The sequence below is a fragment of the Arvicola amphibius genome, chromosome 10 (genome assembly GCF_903992535.2).
Source record: "Arvicola amphibius chromosome 10, mArvAmp1.2, whole genome shotgun sequence".
Taxonomy (NCBI): Eukaryota; Metazoa; Chordata; class Mammalia; order Rodentia; family Cricetidae; genus Arvicola; species Arvicola amphibius.
This window is the reverse complement of record NC_052056.1, coordinates 6,939,680-6,962,812: the sequence shown is the minus strand read 5'-3', so window position 1 is coordinate 6,962,812 and position 23,133 is coordinate 6,939,680. Positions and strand designations below refer to the sequence as shown.

Here is a 23,133-nt window from a genome sequence, read left to right as displayed (position 1 = left end):
TGGATTTTCCCACCTCACCACCTGGTCATTTTAAGAAGAGGAAATTAAAGCTTTCTCAGCAATCTTGTGTAAGAAACATCTTACCAAGATGTGAACAACTTGGCCTTGCGCCATCTCCTTGTGGTGGGGAGGGGCACTAAAGCACTCTGAAACTGTGCTGAGGGGTACTCTGATTCACCTTTTGTTTGGGGGACAGGACTTTGGAGAAGTGATGCTTCGGTGGGGAAAAACAGAGAACACTAAGCGATACTAAGAAAAGAAAGTGCCCAGCACTAGGGAAGCTGAGACAGGGTAGATCGCTTCGAATTCCGTCTACCTGGGAAAAGAGAAAGAAACTCAAGTGGGGAGGGAACCGGAGGATGAGGGCGGGTGCGGGGACGACCCAGTAACCCCGGACTGGCTTCTTAGTGCCTTTAGCTTGAGGCCACCTGCTCAGCTCTGGCCCCGGCAGCAGGCGGAGGGAGCCGAGGGGTGTGGCCTGGCCGCCCGGCGGAGGTTCCCGGAAGGGCCCCGGCGGCTGCCGGCTGCGGGGCTGCGGGGCTGCGGCGCGGGGCCATGGCCTGGGCGCGGAGCGTGGTGGGCTGGCTGGGCGGCTTCCTGCTGCTGCCAGGTGAGCTCGGTGGGCAGGGGTCCCGGGCGGGCAGGTTCCCCGGCTTGGGAACTCGGAGGCGGGGCGTCCCCAAGTCTCGGCCCCATGGGCGCCCCGAAAGGGACCCTGTGCGGCAGGAAGCACTGGCAGGTAAGCCCCTCGCCGCGGCGGGAGGCGCAAAAGCTGCGTTGCGCTGTCCGGATCCTGGGTGAACCACCATCACTCCCATCCCGCAGAGGGGTTACAGACTGTCCAGACGGGAAACTGAAGCGGGATGCGGGCACAGCTGCTGTCAGATCCCCAGGAGTATTAACAGAAGTCGGATTTTGTGAAAGACCCAGACACTCCGCGGTGTCTGTCCCGACCCTCAGGGGACAAACCCCGAGTCCTCCCCAGCCGCCCACTCCCTCCCTCTGCCCCCTCCTCTGCTGGGCCAGCTCCCCGTCCCCACGCCTTTGTCTTCACACCTCCACACCCTGAAATCTGAATTCTGCCCCTCAGCTCCCCCAAATAGCTTCTGGAGACTCTCAGCAGCATGTGTCTCTCTGGGCGCTGCGCTCTCGGGATTCCCCGTCCTCAGAGGAGTTCTGCTTGAGGTCCTCTTTCTTCTCTCCTTCCTTATCATGAGACTTTGAGAGAGTCCCTGGCAGACTGGTGTTGAATAATTACTGCCACCTTTCATCTCTGATGACTCCAGGATACGTGGTTTAGAATTTTCTACGTAAAAACTAAAATAATAATAATAATAATAATAATAATAATAATAATAATAATAATAATTTCAGACCCTAGCCCAAGGCTACTCTTTGCAACCTCAGGCCCACTCACGCAAACGTCTCCCTGATAACCCTTCTTGAGTCTCCGTGGTGGATCCAGTCTACTGCAGCTGATTTGAGACTCCTGGGTTCCCTGCTCTGCCTGCACACCCCCTACCCCAACCAGGGCTCCAGGGCCTTCAGCCAGAAATGGCCATTAGCCCTGACTGGTCCCCATCAGGTCTATATGGAGTGTATAATTTATAAAAATGGATCTGAAATCACCTAACCCCTTATCCATTTCTACCACTCAAATTTCGGTCACCATCATCTGTCCCCAACTATCATCTACCTCTAAATTTCTTCTCATTATTGCTTCAGACAAAACATAGCCTCCTCAGCTTAGCTAATACCCCCACCCCCACACCACATTTGAAGGTGAGGCTCTGGGAGACTCGTATTGGCTGTAGTCATCTTGCTGATCTCCTTTTTGAGGAAAACGTTGCAGTCTTCCCCACACACACCACCCCTTTATTTTTTCTTCAGCTCTAGGAATGATTCCCCCTCCTAAGAATGTTAAGATGAATTCAGTTAACTTCAAGAACATTCTACAATGGGAGTCGCCCGCTTTCCCCAAGGAGAATCTGACGTTCACGGCTCAGTATGAAAGGTAGGGTTGGCGGTTGTTTACGTGAAGGGAGGACTGTGACCCTAGGCTGGAAGTCGGAGGGAGAGAGTCTAACCGCTTCCACCTGTGTGGTTGTGACAGACCAGAGGAGTCATTCTGTTGGCCCCTTTTTTTTCTCTGAAGGAAAATACTGTAGTCCGAGCTCTCTACCCGGCCCTCCGACTCCAGGTCTTGCTCTGCTGGCTGTGTCATCCAGGGTAGTGGAGAAGTCACTACATAGCCCAGGCTGTCCTCAGACTGATGTATCTGAGGAGGACTGAGATGCTGCTGTCATTCCCAGTTACGCAGCTAACAGGGAAAAGTCAACGGTGTGCAGTGGATGCTGCCTGAAAATCCCAGGTGGACAGAGCAGTCAGGAAGGCGCTTGCTTTGCACCACCTACCCTTCACTGCAGGCCTTCTAGAACATTCTAGCATGGGCCTTCACCACTGCAGGCTCCAACATCCCGCCCTTTGTCACTGGCCATAGGCTGGATGACAGGTGACACACCAATAGCACAGGACGCCCAAGGGTCAGCCAGCACAAGTGACTCAGACAGACAGGCCCTTCAGCAAGACAGGAGACAGGAGAGCATTCCCACCCAGAGCTCCGCGGCCCCACCCTCTTTCCCATGCAGCTGTCATTTTACACACACACACCTGTCATTTTACACACACACACACACACACACACTAAAGGGTGGCAAAGTTCAAGAAGGAAGAGAAAGTAGAATAAAGTGACCCATGCCTACACGCTGGGTTTTTAATGTTTTTCTTAGTTTGAAATAATTTCATACAAACTGAACATTTCAACTTTTTTGTTTGTTTGCTTGTTTTGTTTTGTTTTTCGAGATGGGGTTTCTCTGTGTAACAGTCCTGGCTGTCCTGGAACTCACTCTGTAGAGCAGGCTGACCTCAAACTCACAGAGATCCACCTGCCTCTGCCTCCATAGTGCTGGGGTTAAAGGCGTGCGCCACCACCACCCAGCACACTTCAACATTTTCAGTACAGTAATAAAAGCTAGAGCACCTAAATTGAGATTTATCGGTTTTTAGTATTTGCTATATTTTTCCTCCCTGAACTCTCTGCCCTACTCTATTACTGTCTTCTCTGGTTGCTATGACATCTGACAAAGCAGCATGAGGAGGGAAAGGTTGTGGGGGGGCTTGGTTTGAGGGTACAGCCATCACCGTGGGGACCGCGCCTGTCACAGACAGTCAGGAAGTGGGGAGAAAGCTGCTCCCTCAGAACTGAGTCTGAGGCCTCCGTTCCTGAGAAAGCACTGCTCACATCCAGGCATCCAGGATGTGCCCAGCCTTCCTGCAAACACTCTTGTAGATCTACTCAGAGGCCGCTGCGATGCTGATCTTAAATTCCATCAAGTTAACGATGAAAATTCACCACCGTGCCCAAATGTGTTTCCGTGTGTGTCTCATAAAAACAGGGTGTTCTTTCCCACCGCAGGATAGTTATCTATGGTCCAGAGTCCAGTGATAGACGGAAGGCCTGCGGTGTCTCTAGTGAGGTGGCTTTTGTCATTGCATCTCCCTGCCTTCTCCTCTTGTTCTGGAAAGACATAGCAATTTCACTGTGGAAAATTAGCTTCCTCTTCTATCAGCTGGAGTTGTTGCTGGAATGAAATACCTGAACTGGGCCACAGGTATCTAGCTGTCAATGGCCTTGATGGCAGAGACACAAAGCAGTGCAGCGGGGATGTCAGGGGCGAGTGCATGCATGTATATGCTGGTACTGCTTTTTCTTTAATAAAGCCACCAGCACGTAATCATATTACACATTTGCCAGCAAAAGTGCTCATCGGTGGCAAAAAGGACAGAGGCGTTGCTACAGAATGACCTTAGAAATACATGTGTCGGCCACCTGATGTATTAGGTGAACAGAATGGCCAAGGAAGAGAGAACCCCCCTCAATGAAGTGACCCCTGGACTTTGCCATAAGTAGACCATAAGGTTGGCAGCCTTGAGCAGCTGGTCGGTTGTTTGTGACGTGGGAAAGGCAGGTTGTAGAATACTGTGATCTCAGCGGTCCCTACCGGCTTTTCCAAAGCCCTGGGTATCAGTCACGATGCAGTGAGCCATGATGTACTCCCTAGAGCCCTGACATCTACAGAACTGCGTGTGTTGCTGATCTTACAGAGGATCGGAGTTCGGCTCCCAGCACCTGAGTGAGGAAGCTTGCAGGTACCTGTAACTCCAGCTGCAGGGGATTCAATGTCCATTTCTGGCCTCCATGAGTTTATGCACACACACATACACATAAATAAAAAGAAAATAAACCCTTTTGAGAGGTGTGAAAGTGAGCCGAACACACACACATGCGTTCTCTGCTCCCCTAACCATTTGCTTTGAACCCCAGATGTCTTGACTTCCCTGCAGTGAGGGACCGAAATCTGCCCCCATGGGCTAGAATAAACTTTCTGCCTTAAACTGATTTTGTCAGAATATTCTATCATAGCTACAGGAAAACAGACAAGGAGGATGGCTGGCCCAATGGACTCTCACACCTAGACATGAAGGTGTGGTGGGAACCAGTCAGACAGCTCTGTGCTTACTGGGAGGGATCTCCTGTTTTCTTAGGTAGGGGGCAGCTAATTACACCCACAGGGCTGAATTCCACTTGCCACCCTCTTGCTGTGGTTGCTGCTGTTGCTGTTGTCCTGAGGATGGATGATTTGTTTTGTAATCTTTCCAGAAACATCGCACTGTGACTCATTCTCGGGACATTGTTCGAAGTTATCGAATTACTTACTAATGTGTGTGTCAGCCTCTCACAAATTGTAGGCCAGTGCTTTCTGAAGTGCACACTCCAGGAAGGAAGCCTTCTCAGTCCAGTGTGCTGAATGCTCAGCCTGGGGGTTGGAGCCATAAATGCTTCTTAGGCTGTTGAAACCCGTTCCCAAGATGTCGATTTTTGTTTAACTCAATTTCTCCACAGGTTTTTTTGGCTATAGGATAGACTGTATTGATGTGCCTCGTGATTCCTCAGGGATCGTTAAGATCTCAGGAAACATGCAGTTTGAGAAATATTAATTTCCTTGTGCATACCATTTATCCAAATTAGTGATTAAGAATTTTTCCAGGCATAGTGGTACACACCTGAAACCCCAGTATTTGGGGGTGTTGCGGCAGGAGGATCTTAAGTTAGAGGCCAGCCGGGGAGACTCTAAAAGCATGAAACAAAAACAAGCAAACAAACAGAGAATACACATCTTTTCCTTCGCCGTCACCATCCTACACCTGTCTTTGGTGTCGCAGGGAATAGCGCGAGCATCAGCCCAGAGACAAACTTTCCTGCTCTTGTCTTTCTGATTTTGTAGTTACCGGTATTTCCAAGATCAGTGCAAAAGCACTGCCTCGACCCAGTGCGACTTCTCACTTCTGTCTAAGTATGGTGACCACACGGTGAGAGTCAGGGCAGAGTCTGCAGACGAGCACTCCGAGTGGGTCCGAGTCACCTTCTGCCCTATGGATGACAGTAAGCCATTTGTTTTTTGTTTGGCTAGGTGCAGTCTTTTTTACCATGCTTTTGTCCACAGTGGTGGTCCATCGTAAGGACTGTTAGCATGCCTCAGAGGGAATGCAATACCAGGGAGCTCGGGATACGGCAAAGAAGCTGCGCCCTCAAAGAATCCATGGGTGGCGCAGGAAAAGAACAGACTTCACTACCTCACGGGTGTGAGTGAGTTAGGCCAGCACTCCAATGGGAGGGGATGGAGAGGAGCTGCGACGGTTTGCTGGAAGAAAGTCGCTGTGGAATTAGGCGTTAAACAGAGAAATATGGGCCCGGAGAGGTGACTCGGTGGTTAAGAGCACTGGCTGCTCTCCCAGAGAGCTCAGGTTCAAGTCCCAGCACCCACATGGCAGCTCAGAACAGTGCGACGTTCCAGCCTCATGGGACCCGACAGCAGTTCTGGCCTCTTGGGCACCTAGTACACAGAACATACCTACAAGCAAGACACCATACACATGAAATTAAAATCAAATAAAAATTAATTTTTAAAATGTGACAGAAGACAAGCGGTTAGAGGTAGATGCGGGGACAGAAGGCAGGGCAGGGAGCAGTTGCCTGGCAAAGGTGAAAGAACTGGCTGAGGCTGGCTGCTCAGCTGCAGAAAGAACACGCCCTGGTCAGAAGTGAGGGCTGTGGGGATGAACATGTCCAGAGTATCGGGTTTGGAAACCAATTAAATCGCCATACAGCAACTGGGAGAACAGAGAGGTCAGAGGTCATGGAACGTCAGGAAGAAAGCACACATGAGGCCCTGGCAGGAGCATAAGAGGGAAGAACCGTGTCCGTGGGATTGCCCATAAACTCATTATTACAAGTGGGCTCTGCCACTTCCACAGTGAGAGCCAGCCTCAGACAGAGCGAGACTGAAGCACGTTCTCTTCCCGCTTCTATAGGACAAGAAAAAAATTCCTATGTCTGCACCTGGAAAGGCTCAGAGTTCATTTTCTTTTCAAAAGAACAAAGGAAACAAATGTTAAAAAAAAAATACAGTTCATTGTTCACCAGGCTCCAAAACTAAACTCTCTTCAGTGCTGTTATGTTCCCGCAAACCCATCATAAACTGAAGATATCAGAAGTCAAACATGTGTTTGACAGGCCTAGTCCACCGCACCCTAGCTCAACAACACAGCACGCAGTGGAAGGCTGCTTTTTCTCTCCTGATCCCAGGACTAAAGGGGAGGTGGTGGCTCACAGCCATCCGCCTGCATTGAAAAGGAAATCGAACCACGGGTCCTTAGCTCGAGGGCTACTACAATTCAGAGGTAGAAGTACAGCCCCTGTTTAATGTTGGTCTTGTTCATACCATAAGCCAAACCATTGTACGTTGGGGACCATTTGATATACAGGCTTCTGCTCCTGTATGTCTAGCTGGGCCTGGATGTTTCTAAATTCTACGTTATATCCATCCCATCGAGGGCCAGTTCCCCATAGACACAGATCCAGGAGCATGACCCACGGTCACACATGTAAAGATGAGAGGGCAAAGATGCTGACTCAGGCCCCTATGGCTTATTAGCAGCAGCCCCCCAAAAGTAACAGTGGCCAAAGAGGAGAATACGTAACTCAGTGGGCTCTCCCAGAGTCTTTTGTTATTCCCTCTGTGGTTATTTCTGAGCACCTACTGTGTGATCAGCATGGTCTTAGTTTCGAAGCCACGTCAACAAACAAGAACAATTGTTGCCCTCGTGGAGTATAATAGACTCATAGGAAGACTGACAGTGACCTAGCATGTGGACAGTTTAGGACTCAGCATGGCTTTGACGCTCACAGTGGAAAGGGAGAAAGGGATGCCTCTCTTCCCATAGCGCCACGCCACAATATATCTGCGCCCCAGGAGAGAAGCTTGAATGGCATCCAGGTGGAGTGACTAGCCTTCCCCCATGCACAGCTAGTGACAGAAAAGCTGTCAAATGCATATACTTATCGATAATAAATATGAGTAATCTCCACAGGTAACAGAAATCTCATTTGTAGCTTTACGGCTAGAAAACAAAAGAAAATTCAAGCCAGGAGAAGGAAGAAAACAAAGAGAAGAAGCTAATACAATTAAAAATTTAAAAATTAGACTTTTTGTCAAGCATGGTGGTCCTGCCTGTAGCAGCAGAACTGAGAAGGCTTAGGTACACGTCTGAGCTAATGTGAGCTATGTACAGGGGCAGCCCCCACCCCGCAAAAAAAAAAAAGCCATTTTTACAAACAATGCAACAATATAGTTGAAATAATCCTAAATATATCACTGTGAACATGAATGGATTGAATTTGATTAATATGGACAAATTAAATAGGCGGGGGAAAAAAATCCGTCCATCTCCCTTAGCAACATCGCTCGGTTTTGTAACAGTGGCCTGCAGAGACCAGTGCTCTCCTCCAGTAGCTTGTTGCACATATATAAAAACTGCTGTTCAAGTGAAGTGTTTAAAATGTGATTTGTTTTTGATTGTCATTTTATTGTGTTCTTATACTTAGCCATCATTGGACCTCCTGAGATGCATATAGAATCTCTTGCTGATTCTCTGCACATGCGTTTCTCAGCCCCCAAAATTGAAAATGAACCTGAGAAGTGGACCATGAAGAACTTGTATAACTCGTGGGCTTATCGGGTGCAATACTGGAAAAACGGGACTAGCGAGAAGGTGAGCTTGGCTGTCGTGCGCGTTTCAGATGTAGGTACCGGTGCTCTGCTCGGTTCGGTAGGCCACGATAACAGGAAAAGCCACGCAGGGGCTGGGGTGATGTATCCGTGGGGGAAGGGCTTGCTGTGCACACGTGACAACCAGAATCTGGATTCCCCAACACCCAAGTGAAAAGCCAGGCATGACGGTGCCCAGCTGTAATCACAGTGCGAGATGGGGACAGGAGAATGCTGGGTACCCACTGGCCTGCTGGGTTAGTCCATGGGTGAGCTCCAGAGAATGCTGGGTACCCACTGGCCTGTTAGCTTAGTCCATGGGTGAGCTCCAGAGAATGCTGGGTACCCACTGGCCTGTTGGCTTAGTCCATGGGTGAGCTCCAGAGAATGCTGGGTAACCACTGGCCTGTTGGCTTAGTCCATGGGTGAGCTCCAGAGTCAGGGAGCGATCCTGTCTCAAAAACAAGAGGAGCAGAGACAGAGGAGGACACCTGATGCCAATCTGGCTCCCATACACACACGCCTGTGCATGCACGCTGACACGTGACCAAGCTGAGTCTTGCAGACTGGCAGCACCTGGTGCCAAGGGAGTCTAAAGCCTGGTCTTTTACAAGCCAAAAGCTCCTGGACTCCTGTCCATCAAGGGACACACATGGGGCAGACTCTCAGGATGAGCCACACAGCAGACTTCCTCTCCTTGAAAGGAAGTTTCAGGAGACACAGGGCATTGTCAGCATTTACCAGGGGAAGCTGGAGTCAGCTGAACCCCCGCCGTCCCCCACAAACCACAGTCACTTCATGGTTAGAACACCTCCCGACTGCTGACATGTTTAAGCACAGTGTCATTTTTAACCCTTCCTATCCAGTATTTTCCCCGTTGCTCTCTTTGGGAAGCATTCTTTCCAAAGAAATGTGTTTCTTTATGATATGGGGCATGCTGCAGTTCCGGAGATCCTGTCATCAGGCCTTCATGGCTGGGCCACTTCACGGCTCGGGGGACAGTTCTTAGCCCCAAAGCCTGGTTGGAATATTGCTTCTGTCACCGTGTTGCTGGTCACATGACCCCAACTTCCTCAGCTCTAACAACGGGCACAACAACCAACTTCACTTCCAAAACAGGAAGAAAAGCCCAGTTCATAGAACAGTTATGGGGTTTGCTGACAAAGGCCAAACGTTTCCCATTATCTGCAAAAGTAGGAGTCTCTCTTCTCTTTTTGCAGACATGCTTATTCATTACTAGTCAGACAGTGCTTCTGCGATAATACCATTTGTGGTCCTGGGCTGACATATGTGCTCTACGAATTAATTCCAATAAATGTTCATCCGCTTCTTCCCAAGAGCCTGAGAGTCTTAGGATGATATAATTAAATACACACACACACACACACACACACACACACACACACACACACACACTGAAGAGCCAAACACAAATCTCAAGTTTTTCACCCAAAAAAAATCTTCCCCAGACTGGAGCTGTGCTGTGGTCTGCTCCCACGCTATAAGAAAGTGGGGAGTTTATAAACGAAGATTCTAGATCAGAGGAGTACAGCGTCAGGACACAGTGGCAGGCCCGAATCTCCTGAAAACCAGCTCACTCTGTTCCCCAGGTAACGCCTGAGGCTGCATTCTTTGATGACCAAGGTGGAGGGCAAAGCAGTGGCCAGCTCCCTGGCCCCGTTTGTAAGATCATTAATGGCATTCACGAGGGCTCCTGCTGGTCATCTCTTGAAGACCACAACTTAAAAACTTTTTTAAAAGATTTAATTTAAATTTTCTTCGTGTGTGTGTGTGTGTGTGTGTGTGTGTGTGTGTGTGTGTGTCACAAGACAGTTCATAGGAGTTGGCTCTCTCCTTACACCATGTAGGTCCCAGGTTGAACTCAGGTCATCAGGCTTGGTGGCAGACACCTTTACACATGAAGCTATCTCGACAGCCTGGCCTTCCCTTTTAATATGGTGTTTAAGTGGCATCAGAAAACACATACATTAAACCCACAGGACGTCTGCCTTTGCAAAAGGTGGTTTTGCTCAAAGCCAAGACTCCAGGAAGTGCATGCCTACTAAATATCTAGTTTCATAATCACTCGTCGGTGTAATATCTCTGCTAAGCCCAGCAACCCAAAGATGAGACCATTCCCTACTCTCCAGGGCTCACCGGTGTCTTCTAATGAAGGACCCGGTTCCGTAGTTGCCATGACCGGGTGCCTCCTCACCAAGCGTGATGTACCCAACCCCTCATATTTGCTTACTAGAACGCGCCCACAGTGCTGGCGCATGGTTACATGTCCATCTTCTAGCTTCAGTTTGCTGTGCCAATGCTAGGAAGTTCACCTGCTCCCTCCTTCCTGCCTCGCAACACTGTGTAATGTCCTCAAGTGCCAGTCTCCCTCCCACGCTGCCCCTGCCGCTGCCGGGGCGGGCAGGCGGGCTAACGGCGCGCGGGCGTGAAGGGCTTCGGGAAAGAAGTTCCATTGTCTTGATGGGAAAGGGGGTGAACACAGAATAACCCCAACATAAAAGGACAAGAGAAAGCCCCAAAGGAGATTTGAGAAGGACTGTTCACTTTCCGGTGCCTGTGCTTCAGGAATCGCATGACAGGGTTTAGAGGCACTGAATTATTAGAAGTAAAATCTAGCATTTGTTATGTTTTCTTTTAAGTCTTTCATTGTTGTTGGTGGTACTTTGTTTATTCGGGGGCGGTGTGTGTCGCTTCTTGAATTCCACAGCTGTAATCTGGTTCCTGCCATCAATACTGGCAAGCTGGCAACAGCCCCGCCCCCACGGGGAAAGGAACCAATCATGAAGAAGAGAGAAGAGTATGTGCTCCCTTAGTGTGCTCTTTTATTTCCCCTCTTTTTTGCTGAGGAACTCTTAGTTTCTCAAACTCAGAAGCTTATCATTAATAATGGTGTTCTTGTATTTGAATTCAAATGGCATTAGTTCAGGACTCCAGCCACCAGAAACGGATGCAGGAGTATCCTGAAGAGAGCAAAGACCTGGGTGTCCGAGCCCACCCAGGCTCATACATGGGGAGCCCACACCAAGGATCACAAATCTGCTGTGAACCTGGGGGCAGAGTGGGAAGCACCCCGAGTCTCACCGTATGTTAGCTAGTTAAGTTAGTAGCTTCAACCACAGATATTTATTGTCTTAACATGTGTGGAGCCTCAGGGTTGAAGATCAGCATGTCTTCAGGGCCTCTCTTCTGAAAATGTGGGATTCACCCTTCCCCCTCCCCCTCCCCCAGCTCTTGCAGGCTTGCTGGCAATTGTTTGGTTCTCTCTAGCTTCAGAGAGCATCTTCAGGACTTGGTTGTTTCTGTACATGGTTTTCTCCCTGGATGCCTGTCTATATGACCTGCCCCAATTTCTATCCTTTGAAAAATATTATTTTTAAAGGTTTATTTTAGTGTGTGTGTGTGTGTGTGGTGTGGTGTGTGTTGGGATTAAAGGCATGCATCACCATGCCCAGCAATAAGTTTACATTTTAAAGGAGCTACATCCAAATAAGGTCACATTTACAGGTACAAATACATGAAATTTTATGTATGCAGTTCAACTCATTTAATATATATATACATATATATGTATATATATTTATATTTACTGAACGTATTAGTTAGTGAACAGCACCATGGAAACCCTCATGAGGGCATGGCTCACCACTTGTCCAGTGGACCACGGCTGGGGACTAGTTAACCCATAGCCATCAGGATGAGCTGCTTCTCTGCATTCAACTCAGCAAAGCCCCACTTGAGATGTGGAGCTCGAACTTGGCCCTGCAGAGAGTCTCAGCCACGTGTGTCTGCTGCTGCTGCTGCTGCTGCATGTGTGGCAGCCTGGCCAGTGAGGATCCCGGCCAGTACACACTGGGGCATCCCCAAGGCTCCTCACAGACCTGTCTGGAGCCTGGAGTAGGGATACCATGACAAGATAGCAGGGTATGAAGATCTACAGGAAATTCTGTCTCCAGGGCCCCTTAGAGCAATCCATATAAGCAGCAGGCTGCGCACGCTCCCAAGGAGACTGCTACTTGCAGGCCCTGCACACTGGGCCCCCATAAGGAAAGGAACCTGGTTGCCTTAATTGGCTTCAGTATTTTTTTTTTAAAGGAAATGTGATGGTTTAGATGTCACATATGTTACAGAACTGAGGTAATGAGATAAAGGTTTTTCCAGCCTCACGGTTGGTCTTGTCACATTCTTTAGGATGTCACATGTGTCGGGAGCTGGAAGGAGTTCCAGCCGGTGGCTCCTTCTGAAGCACAGTTTCTAACACTGGGAGAGGGAGATAAGAGAGAGATGGTGTCTCTTCACGCTGTGTGTGTCTCCCTTACAGTTCCAAGTCATTTCTCTGTACGACTCCGAGGTCCTCAGAGGCCTGGAGCCATGGACAACTTACTGCATGAAAGTTCAAGGATTTCTTCTTGATCAAAACAGAACGGGAGAATGGAGCAAACCTATCTGTGAGCGGACAACCAACGACGGTGAGTACAGACACGTGCGGCCTGTAGCTGCCTCCTCAGAGGCATACGCACCCCACCCATGAGTCCACACTGTGACAGTCAGCTCACACACCACCGCAGGTCAGAGATCAGCCTCCCCATCATCTGCGTGGTCCCCAGACCCTGATGGCTCTGCTTCATGCTATAAACGAGATGCCCAATTCTGAGGAAACTGGCTGTCCCTTGCCAGCCTGCTGGGCTGAGGTCTGCCTCAATGAATCCCCTTTACTGAACCCCATTGCCCTGTCTGCTCTCTGAAGTGGGTTAACTGGTCCTCATACCGTCACCCAGCAGACTGAGCTCTGCCACAGCTTGTCTTTCCTTCCCCCATCTCTGACTTTGGGGACATACAAAGACTGGGAAGGGGAACCTGGAGCAGATATCAGCCTCTCAGCTAGTACTGTTATGTCTTGAGGCCCCTTGTAAAATATGGAGCCAGGCCACAGTGACATCCAGCAGGGCACTCTCCACACTGTTTAGTAACAGAACAATGGTCAGGGGGTGGTTCCGTGATAAAGGTCTTATCTAGCATGTGTGGCCTGGATTCTACCCCAGCACAAACTTCCCCTAACACACACACATATATATGTGCTGGGCAAGGGTGAAGGGAGAAAAGGAGGGGAAGGGAGCGGGGAGGAGAGGGTTGATCCTAGAGGAGAGAGAGATGTGCTACTTAGCCTGGGCACTGCCTATGCACAGATAGATACGCTGTGCCTGTTGTCAGATGAGAATACATTGTCCAACGTATGTAGGAGCCAAAGAACTGTCAAGATGCAGTGATCTGGGAGCCTAAGAGGCAAACACCTGTAGGGCCGCTGGTGCCATGAAATCTGATGTAAGAGACACACTTTGATCTAAAAATACTACTTCAAGCCTGGTGCGGCAGCTCAAGCCCTGTAATTCCCATAGTTGAGACCTAAGAGTCACCATGAGTCCTTGTTGGACTGTACAGTGAGCTGCAGACTGACTGGGGCCACAGAATAAGGTTGTCTCCTGACACGATCCAAACTTTTTTTTAAAGGAGAAATGCCCAAAGTCACTCTCAGATGTGAAGGACAAATATAGAACTGAGCAAAGGCCCTGTGTAAATGCAGCCCTGTTGCGTTCTCTTTACCTCATTGCCTACAGACTGATTCCAAAGCTAGACTGAGGCACCCGATCCTTAAAGTAAGACCAAGAAACATGGTCTGCTGATAATACAGTCAAATATGTCTGCAGGCAGGGGAAGAGCCAGGCGGAGCGTGTGGAGAAGTAGGTTACCCAGCAGTTCACACGCTTTCGAAGGCTCCCTCCCATCCTCAACCTCTGCACTCTTCCTGAGAAATAACACAAATGTCGCTGGCTGTCAGCCAGGTACGGCCTTATCTAAAATACCCGGAAACTAGCTGTTATCACCCACCGCCCCACCTGAGAGAGCCTGGAACACTGGCACACCCTGCCACACTGGGGTGGAAGCTTGCAGGGATGATAAGGAAAGTCTGAAACTTTCTCAGGAAAGTTTCTGAGATAGGATGCCCTCATATTGCCAGATCCCTCCCAGGGGCCCCTCCGGCCGGCGCTCTGGACCCTCCATTTATCAGGAAAAGTACCTGGCCAACGAGGCGAAGGGCTGTTCAGCGTGAAACAGGACCCTGGGACTGGGATGCAGTTCTTCCAATCCGGCAATGTGTAAGGTGGGACGGTCAGGAGTTTGGTGCGTGTGGACGCTAGACCAGAGAGTGAAGGAGGGAGACTGAAGATGTGACGGTTTCTTCCCAGTCTCTCACCCATACAAATACTCCGTCCGCCCCATATCTCCGTCTGTCCATCCGTCCATCCTTCTGTCTGTCCTTCCATCCGTCCTTTCATCCATCCATTTATCCAGGGACCTTTAAAGAGCCAGGCACCATGACAAGTTTGCTCAAATACCAGCAGATGCCTGGAGTCAATGGGATACCAGGACCACCATCCTGGTCAGGGTCCTCTGGTCTTCTGTATGTAGGTGACAGTTGGTAGTCTCTGCACAGACAGTCCCTGTCGGGTATTCTCTCAGCCGCCCTAGGTACCAGGTGCGCATGTCCTTGCTCATGAAGGTAATGCTGATTGGCACTGGTTGGGTAGAGGGAGGTCAACTGGCCAGGTCAGCTGGAGAAGGGACTGGTGTGAGGGACGAAAGTTGGGACCATAGCTGACCAGGGTGACCTCCTGGATGCTGCCACATCCGGAGCAGGATTGACTGAAGCGGATACACTGATTCAGTGACTGCCGAGCTCCACCTGTGCAGAGAGGCGTCCAAAAGGGAGAAAGTGGAGAGGGAGGGAGCCAAGCGGAGGAGTAAAAACGTAACAGCTGAGTTCAGTGCCATCACCACTCACCATCTGGGTCTGCCAACTGGCATTTATCAAAACCTACTGCTTTCCTAGAGAGACACCCTTCCTGTTGGCATCCCGGAAGTGGTTATCAGTCTCTGAGGAAGACGCTGCCGGGTCACAGCACCCTGAGTATGGTCCAGATAGGCAGAGAAGGCCTCAGGTGGGAAGGCCTTGCTAGAAAAGCTCACTGCAAGAAATCAGAGGCATGTGACCACTGCTGACAACAGCACACGCACACTGTGCCAAGCACGGGACCTGTGCCAAGCACGTACCAAGCACGGGGCCTGTGCCTCCCTGGGGCCCCATGTGCGGTGTCAGAGCAGAATATCCAGCATACTTACAAATAGGAAAGTAGACCAGGGTCCTTCCTTCTTGTTCTTCTGTGTGCCACGCTATAAAGAGGGTTGGGGAAAGAGGTGAAACTCATTGTAAACACCAAGACCCTCCAGCCAGCTGCCATGTGTCTGGGCCATTGTGACAAGATGGACCGGGTTTTGTTTTGTTTTTCTGGGTTTCTCTATGTAATATTGGCTGTCCTGGAACTTGCTCTGTAGACCAGGCTGGTCTCAAACTCACAGAGATCTACCTCTGCTGGGATTAAAGGCGTGCGCCACCACCGCCCAGTCAGGTGGGCCTGTTTTGATCACAGTGCTTGGAATGGGTGCATGATTCCTGTGACTCGCCCTGTGTGTGTGCCAAGAGTCTAACCTGCTCCACTGTCCCCAGCAGAAACGACCCCTTCCTGGATGGTGGCCATCATCCTGGTCACCTCCGTCTTCGTGGCCTTCCTCTTCCTCCTTGGCTGCTTTGTCTTGCTGTGGTTCATATATAAGAAGGCCAAGCACACCTTCCATTCTGGGACGTCGATTCCACAGCACCTGAAGGAGGTAGGCGGGATGCGGTGAGGGGCCGCTTCTCTCAGGTCGTGGGTTGTCCAGTGCCGGGCAACATGTTCTACAGGAGCATGCTACATGCCCATGTGCTGGCCCATTCCCATGTGCCAAGGTCCGGAACTCCTCCAGGACCTGGGTTGTTCCCTCTTCACTGCCAGATCATCGAGTCCTTGGGTTCAGAGGTGATGGTTCTGGCAGGGGGGGAGCAGAATTCACTGTGAGATGGGACAGAACAGAATGCTCCACGCTCAACAGTGGCGAAGGGAGAGTGGAGGGAAGGGGAGGGGGACCATGTTTTCATCCAGGAACGTCACCATGATTAATGTCCTGGGGTGTGTATCATGGAATGGGGGCTGTTTATGGAGGCTCAGAGAGGAGCAGGAGTGTACTGCTAAAGACTGTAAGACTGACTAATTCTTAAATGGTTTTCTGTGCTACAGCCAGCCTTCCATGTGAGTGAGTTCTCCGTATGTTGATTCAAACAAACGCAGACCACATACATTTTTTTTTAATTGTCTCTGTAATTGCTGGGGTCCGCAGCTCAGGAGTAGAGCACTTGGCCCGTGTCCTAAGTAGCCTTTTCTGTTGCTCTTATAAACACCATGACCTACAGCAACATGGAGAGGAAAGGGCTTATTTTGCTCACAGGTTACAGTCCACCATAGAGGAAAGCCGGAAGCTGAAGCAGAGAGTCTGGACACTGCTTACCAACTTTCTTCCCCTGGCGTCTTCGGTCTATTTTCCATATAGCCCAGGCCTTTTTTTCTAGGGGTGGCACCACCCACAATGCTGGACCCTTGCATATCAATCAGCAATCAAGAAAACGCCCCAGAGACACGCCTACAGGCCAACCTGATGGAGGCAGCTCCTCAGTTCAGGTCCTCTGTAGGATGTCTGGCTTCTTGTCAAGTTTACAAAAACCAGCCAGCGCAAGCAGCATGGGTAAGGTCCTGAGTTCCATCCCTGGTAGTATGTGGCGCAAATTCTAATTGGTCTTAATAATCAAAACCAGAGTCAGATATCAGGGTAAATGCTGAAAGAGCAGAGAGCAGAGAAGGCAGCCACTAGAGAGGCCTTTACCACTACCGAGTTCTCAGGCCAAAGCAGGCAAGATCCTGTCTCCACGAATCCTCAGACTGAATAAATGCTGTGAGCTCCTGTCTCCTCCCGCCTTATACTCCTCTCTCTGCCCGGTCATATCCCTTCCTGTCTCCACTTCCCTAGTGCTGGGATTAGAGGTGTGAGCCATCACTGCCTGGCTCTGTTTCTCTTTGAGACTGGATCAATCTCATATAGCCTAGGGTGGCCTCGAACTCACAGAAATCGGTCTACCTATGCCTCCCGAGTGCTGGGATTAAAGGTGTGAGCCACCACTGCCTGGCCTCTATGGCTAACTAGTGGCTTTTAGCTCCACACTCTGATCTTCAGGCAAGCTTTATTTGTTAGATCACAAACAAAATATCAAATGTGATATTCAGATATAAAAATGAAGCTGTACTGAGTGCATACTTGCACATGGCATTTGCACTGTGTTGTCTGGAGGTGATGGCTGAGGTCCCTGACATCCCAGCCCGCTTCCTGCTAGTCCCCTGACCACCAGCATAGCCAGTAAGGTCCTCCAGTGATTCCATGGCAACCTTGGTCTTGGGCTTCTTATTTATACACTAAGAGGCTGGTCACTTGTCCAGGCTGAAGCCCAACCTGTGGAGGGCTTGTTCCCACAATAGGATGCCCATAGACTATGTCCACCTCCCTGTAGAGCAGTGTCGGCCTTCCCTCCTACAACTGATCATGCAGATGGGGCTCCTGATGTGGTCATGGTATGAACAAAAGTAGAACAGAGACAGGGGGCTGGGGAAACTGTACCACCCATGTGTGTGGTTGACCAGCAACCTCTAACCTCATATAAGGACAGGATGGGCCTAACGGTCATACAGTAATGTCACTCTGTGTAATAACAGAAATGCTCTTTTTTTTTTTTAATCGTTTTATTCAAGATGGGGCAGGGAAATTTGCAATTCCAGGGTACATGTCATGGTGAACAGAGGAAGGGTGGGGGAGGGGTGGTGGCTGTGGTGATCTTAGGTATACTTAGGGAAGTAAGGGAAAACATATTTAAGGGTAAACTGAGGCAAAGTACACTAGTAATTTTGAAACAACAACCCTTGTCTGTAATATCAGTAGCAACATTGATGCTGGCTCAATGTTTTGAGAAAAGCAACCACAACCACTTGGGTGAATGTCCTTGCAGAGGTGGCCTTTGTCTGAGGTTGTGGTTCAGTGGAGCGTCTTGCCACAGCTGGGGTCATAGGGCAGACTGTGCAGGAAGCCCCTCCCTGTGTGACCTCATGGCCCTGTTTTGTCTGGTTTTGCCATAGAGCTGGTGCTGTGCACAGCGGCCACTCTGGGGCTTTATATTCACCTAGTCTCCCTCGGTCCGAGACTCCATCTTTGCCAGGTCCCCACAGGCCACACTGTGCTGCGGCGCATGGGTCAGCCTGAACTCATAGCTCCACTGTCTGCTTTGTGATTCTCCTCATGCAGTTGACCGTGAAGTCCATCCAGTGTTTCCCCATTGCACACTTGACAGATCTGCAGGGTCACACCTGTGCCAGGCTCGGTTAGCATGTAGTCATTGAGTCCCACACCAGCCTGAAGACTACCTGCTCCACAGCTCATCCACGCTGCAGGGACCCTTTTCCTGTCTGTGCTCCTCCCAGTGCCTGCAGCCTCTCGATGAACACAGTGTGCCGTATTCCCACGAGTGGAGTCTGCCGGTCAAGCAGCCAGAAGTATTTCCTTCTCAGTATGGCAGGGATGATCTGTGTCGTTGGCCGCCTTTGGTGTGCCTGCTCCCTGAGGCTCCTCAAACTTGTCTGATGTACTAGGTCTCCTGTTCTTCGTAGGGAAGATCCCCCACTCGGTCCAGCTTTAATGATGCCATGGTCACTACCAGACCCTTAATGTACTGTGACAGCCCGTGTTCCCATACCAAAGATAGACGTGAATGACTACAGAGGAGGACATGGGTCTTATGCTATCAGTGTTGCTCCCAGAAAGGGACTCAGCGATGAGCAGTTCTAGCTGCCAGAATTCCTAGAAGCCGGGGACACTTTGAAGGGGCTCTTGGTACCGCAGGACAGCACCCCCTCCATGGCTAGGAAGCAAGACCTGGGACCATAGCGTTTCTGAGCAGAGAGGATTTTCTGGAAGGCTAGTGAGCAAGCCCTGCAGCAGCACAGCTGAGAATCTCCAGAGCAAAGCGGGTGTGAACCTAGTTGGAGCAAGAACAAAGAAGGGCAGGCCTTGGTTTTGTTGCCTGAGAACCAGGAAGGAACTAAACTCTTCCTCTGGTGTTTTTGCTGCTTGGCTTCACCATCAAAAAGAAACTGGCCAGACAGGAAGAGATGGATGGATCAAAGCTAGGCAAGTGCATTCAAGGGGCCAGTCTGGCCAAGCCCCCACCTCCAAGGCCGGCAGGCCTCACAGTCGCTGAGAGGGCGGTGGAGAGGAGCTAGACAGGAAGGCAAAGGAACTAACACCACACATCGCCGCTCTCCAGTTCGACTCATGATGCACAGTACGTGCTAACTTGGCGTGTTCAATTAGGGGGGCTGACCTGGGGACGCTGGGTGGAGGTCTCAGCCTGGTGCTGCGGAACCCACAGATGTTCCAGTATTGCAGTATTTTATGAAACACAGGAAATCTAAAATCATTGTTTCAATATTCAACCAGTATGTTTTAAGTTATTAAAATATTTTTACATTTTTTATACAAAATCTTCAACATTACACGTCTAGTTCACATTCACACATCTCAGTTCAAACCAGGCACCTGTCAAGTGGCCAGTAGCCACACGTGGTCCTCGGCTACTGGACTGGACATTGCCAGGTTAAAGGTCAAGATGGAGCGCCAGAGAAGATGCTGGTGAACTTGACCCGAGAGACTTGAGATACACCATGAGTCCATCCATGGCCTGTACACCCTCCCACCATCACCCCATCCCCGCCCCCCACACACACACACCGCTTCCTAGAGGAAATGGCAGCCAGACGTGTGTCTTACTGCCTGGGGACCAGGCTAAGACTGCACCTTGTTTTCCTGAAGAACTATTGGAGAGTAACAGCTGAACATTCTGTGGATAAGCCGCCAGTTCTTGTCCTGCCTCTTAACCATGGTCAAATGCAGGCAGCATCCCCACCTTAACCACACTTCACACTTCACACTTTAGCTCAGTGGCATTAAGCCGCCAGTGCCGCCAGCGCCACCAAGCATCCCCAGAGCCCTCTCCATGTGCATGGCAGGAACTCATCCTGCTGAACGGTCCCTGGTGCTCCACCCTGACAGCCACCATCCTAACATCTTCTGGGTCACTCTAGATCCCTCCCATGACTGCAATCCCACACGCTAGTTATCTGCCTGTCTTTCTCTTTTTAAAGACAGGGTCTCATATAGCCAGGCTGGCCTCAAACTCATGACGTATCCAGGAATGACTGAACTTCTGATCCCCCTGCTTCCACCTCCCACGTGCTGGGATCAGGACAGTGGACGTGCACCTACCTGTCCAGTTGTCCTCCGCTGGGCAATTAGTCTTCTAGCTGAGCTACCCCTAGCGTAGGCTAGAGGACAGCTCTCAGGAGCTTCTTCTGTCCTTCCATAGAGGTGGGGGTCACACTCGGGTCACCAGGGGTGCATGGAAAGCACCTGTACCAGCCGAGCCATCTCATGGCCCAGAAGCTCCTCTTTTTTTGAAGACTTCTGTCGTAAATGCCACTGAAGTACCCATGCACAGCACGTTAGCGTCGTTTTGTGTGCTCATCCCTGGGTGACGCTTGCCTTTGCTCTGCTGTTCGGGCACTGTTCGCAGTTAAATGAGTCTCTTCAGCCTTCATCTCCCTTGAGAACATACCTGTGAGTGGAATTGCTAGGTCATGTGATAATCTTTTTCAAGGGGCCACCCCAGTATTACTGTTGCATTTTAAAGTTGCATCCTCTAGCCCTAAAGTTTTGCATACAATCCTTGTCAGCCCAGAAAAAGGAAGAAGAACTGGGGTGGGGAGGATTTGGTTCTTAAGTAACGGTCTTTAACTTTTCTGCAGTTTCTGGGCCATCCTCACCCGGGCACTCTCCTGCTGTTCTCCTCCCCGCTCTCTGACGAGACCGAGGTGTTCGACAGACTGAGTATCGTCACTGAAGTATCTAAAGGCAGCAGGCAGAATCCCGGAGACAGCTGTGCCCTGGGGACCCTGTGTGAGCCAGGACCTCAAGAGCTGGGATCCAAGGACAAAGTCCCCTCACGGGCACAGGAGGAGCCATTGTTTCTCACATCGACCTCAGAAGTATGATCAGAAGGGCCGGTGGGGAAACTGATGGCCAGTTGGGACTGGTGTTGGACTTGTGCAGACAACCAAAGAACCAGGTTTTTAAAGCCCTGGTGAGAAAAATACTCCATTTGGAAGTTCGCAGCTTTACAAAAACTAATAGTTTAGGGGCTGAGGGTGTAGCTCAGATGTTGGACTTGTACAGACAACCAAAGAGCCAGGTTTTCAAAGCCCCAGTGAGAAAAATACTCCATTTGGAAGTTTGCAGCTTTATAAAAACTAATAGTTTAGGGGCTGAGGGTGTAGCTCCGCTGACAGATTGCTTACCCAACATACATGAAGTCCTAGCTTCAATCCCCAACACCATATAAGCTAGGAATGGCAGTGACTGCCTTTAAGCACAACTCTTGGGGGTAGAGGCAGGAGGGGCAGGAGGAGCAGGAGGGGCAGGAGGATAGGAGGGGCAGGAGTTCAGGGCCAAGCTGGACTGGAGACCCTGTCTAAAAAGGAAGAAGAGAGAGAGTCTTTAATAATTATTTTTTTGAACGACCACTGAATGTAATTTGAGCACTTTGTGCTCACTGAAGCTAGAACCACATTAAATTGCGACAAGCGGAAATAAGGGACAAAACTGGAAACACTGTAAGACCGTAAGAATGTCTAGACCACCCTCATCTCAGAAGTGGTTGGCCCTATGCTGGACAGACATGGATGTTTTGGATTCTCAAGGATCAAAGAGAGTTCCTTCCTACCTGTGTGTTTTGTATATTACTGGTGTTCTATGAATATTCTGTATTTGTTTATTTGTGTTTTCTTGCTTTCCACTGTTGTAACTAGATATCTGACATAAACTATTTAAAAGGAAGAAAGGTGTTTTGTAATGTTGTGTCATGACTTCAGAGTTTTCCGTTCCTGGTCTCTCTGCCCCTTTGTTTTGGGGCTGTATTCCAGTGCATTACACCACGGGGAAATACGTGCTAGACCCTGTTCACCTCATGGTAGCCAGGAAAAGAAAAGGTGTGGGGAGGGTCAGGGTCCTCCAAAACCTCTTCAGAGCAATCTTCCCATGACCTAACTTCCTCCTTCCAGACTCTACTTCTTATGATTGCACTACTTTCCAACAATACCACAAGCTGGCCACCATTGTCCCCAAATCTCATTGTTTAGCATATGGGATTGGGAACACTGAAGATCTAAGCCATAGGAGAATTAGATACCACATTAGCGCAATTGTTAAAATATGCATGAAAAAGGCTCCCTTTGTCCCTGTCCAGACAGCAAGCACTTGTTGACATTTTCCTTAGTTATAATAAAAGATAAAGTAGATATAAATATTGTAAATGTAATTCTTGCCTGATACCTCTTTTGTTATACGTAATTTTACTATGGTAAAGTTAAAACTTTCATTTTTATTTAAACAGAAAAGGGGAAATGGTGTGGGAAGTCCTTCTGTCTATGTTTTGCTTTTATTGGTTAATGAATAAAGGTGTTTCAGCCAGTGCCTTAGCAGAATAGAGCAAGGCAGGAGTTCCAAGTAGATAGAGGAGGAGAGAGAAGGTGGAGTCAAAGAGAAGCCATGTAGTGCCACCAGAGACAGACGCTGAACAGAACTTTACCCTATAAGCCATGGCCACGTGATGATACACAGATTAATGGAAATAGGTTAATCAAAGATATACGAGCTAACTAGCAATACACTCAAGGGGTTGTCCAAGCAGTGATTTAAATAATATAGTTTCTGGGGCGGTGGTGGTGCACGCCTTTAATCCCAGCACTCGGGAGGCAGAGGCAGGCGGATCTCTGTGAGTTCGAGGCCAGCCTGGTCTACAAGAGCTAGTTCCAGGACAGGCTCTAAAAAAGCTGCAGAGAAACCCTGTCTCGAAAAACCAAAAAAA

General features: G+C 49.7%; 1 protein-coding gene and 1 non-coding gene across 2 annotated transcripts; one reads left to right on the top strand and one right to left on the bottom strand.

Annotated features, from left to right (window-relative positions):
- Positions 1 to 542: 542 nt before the first annotated feature.
- Positions 543 to 22,124, top strand: Il10rb (interleukin 10 receptor subunit beta). The gene is made up of 7 exons (XM_038346829.2): positions 543 to 610; positions 1,891 to 2,014; positions 5,346 to 5,503; positions 8,006 to 8,172; positions 12,508 to 12,655; positions 15,754 to 15,911; positions 21,017 to 22,124. The coding sequence occupies exons 1-7, from the start codon at positions 556 to 558 to the stop codon at positions 21,260 to 21,262; spliced, it is 1,056 nt and encodes a 351-aa protein (XP_038202757.1). The 5' UTR covers positions 543 to 555; the 3' UTR covers positions 21,263 to 22,124.
- On the bottom strand, positions 12,131 to 12,265 carry LOC119825817. Its single transcript, XR_005287285.1, has one exon. It is a non-coding gene; the product is annotated as a small nucleolar RNA SNORA70 (small nucleolar RNA).
- Positions 22,125 to 23,133: the final 1,009 nt, after the last annotated feature.

Excerpts from the sequence above, each read along its gene's own strand:
- Il10rb (XM_038346829.2), top strand. The coding sequence starts at position 556 with ATGGCCTGGGCGCGGAGCGTGGTGGGCTGGCTGGGCGGCTTCCTGCTG. Across the intron at positions 8,173-12,507 it reads AAAACGGGACTAGCGAGAAG|TTCCAAGTCATTTCTCTGTA; the intron begins GTGAGCTTGGCT and ends TCTCCCTTACAG. Across the intron at positions 15,912-21,016 it reads TTCCACAGCACCTGAAGGAG|TTTCTGGGCCATCCTCACCC; the intron begins GTAGGCGGGATG and ends ACTTTTCTGCAG.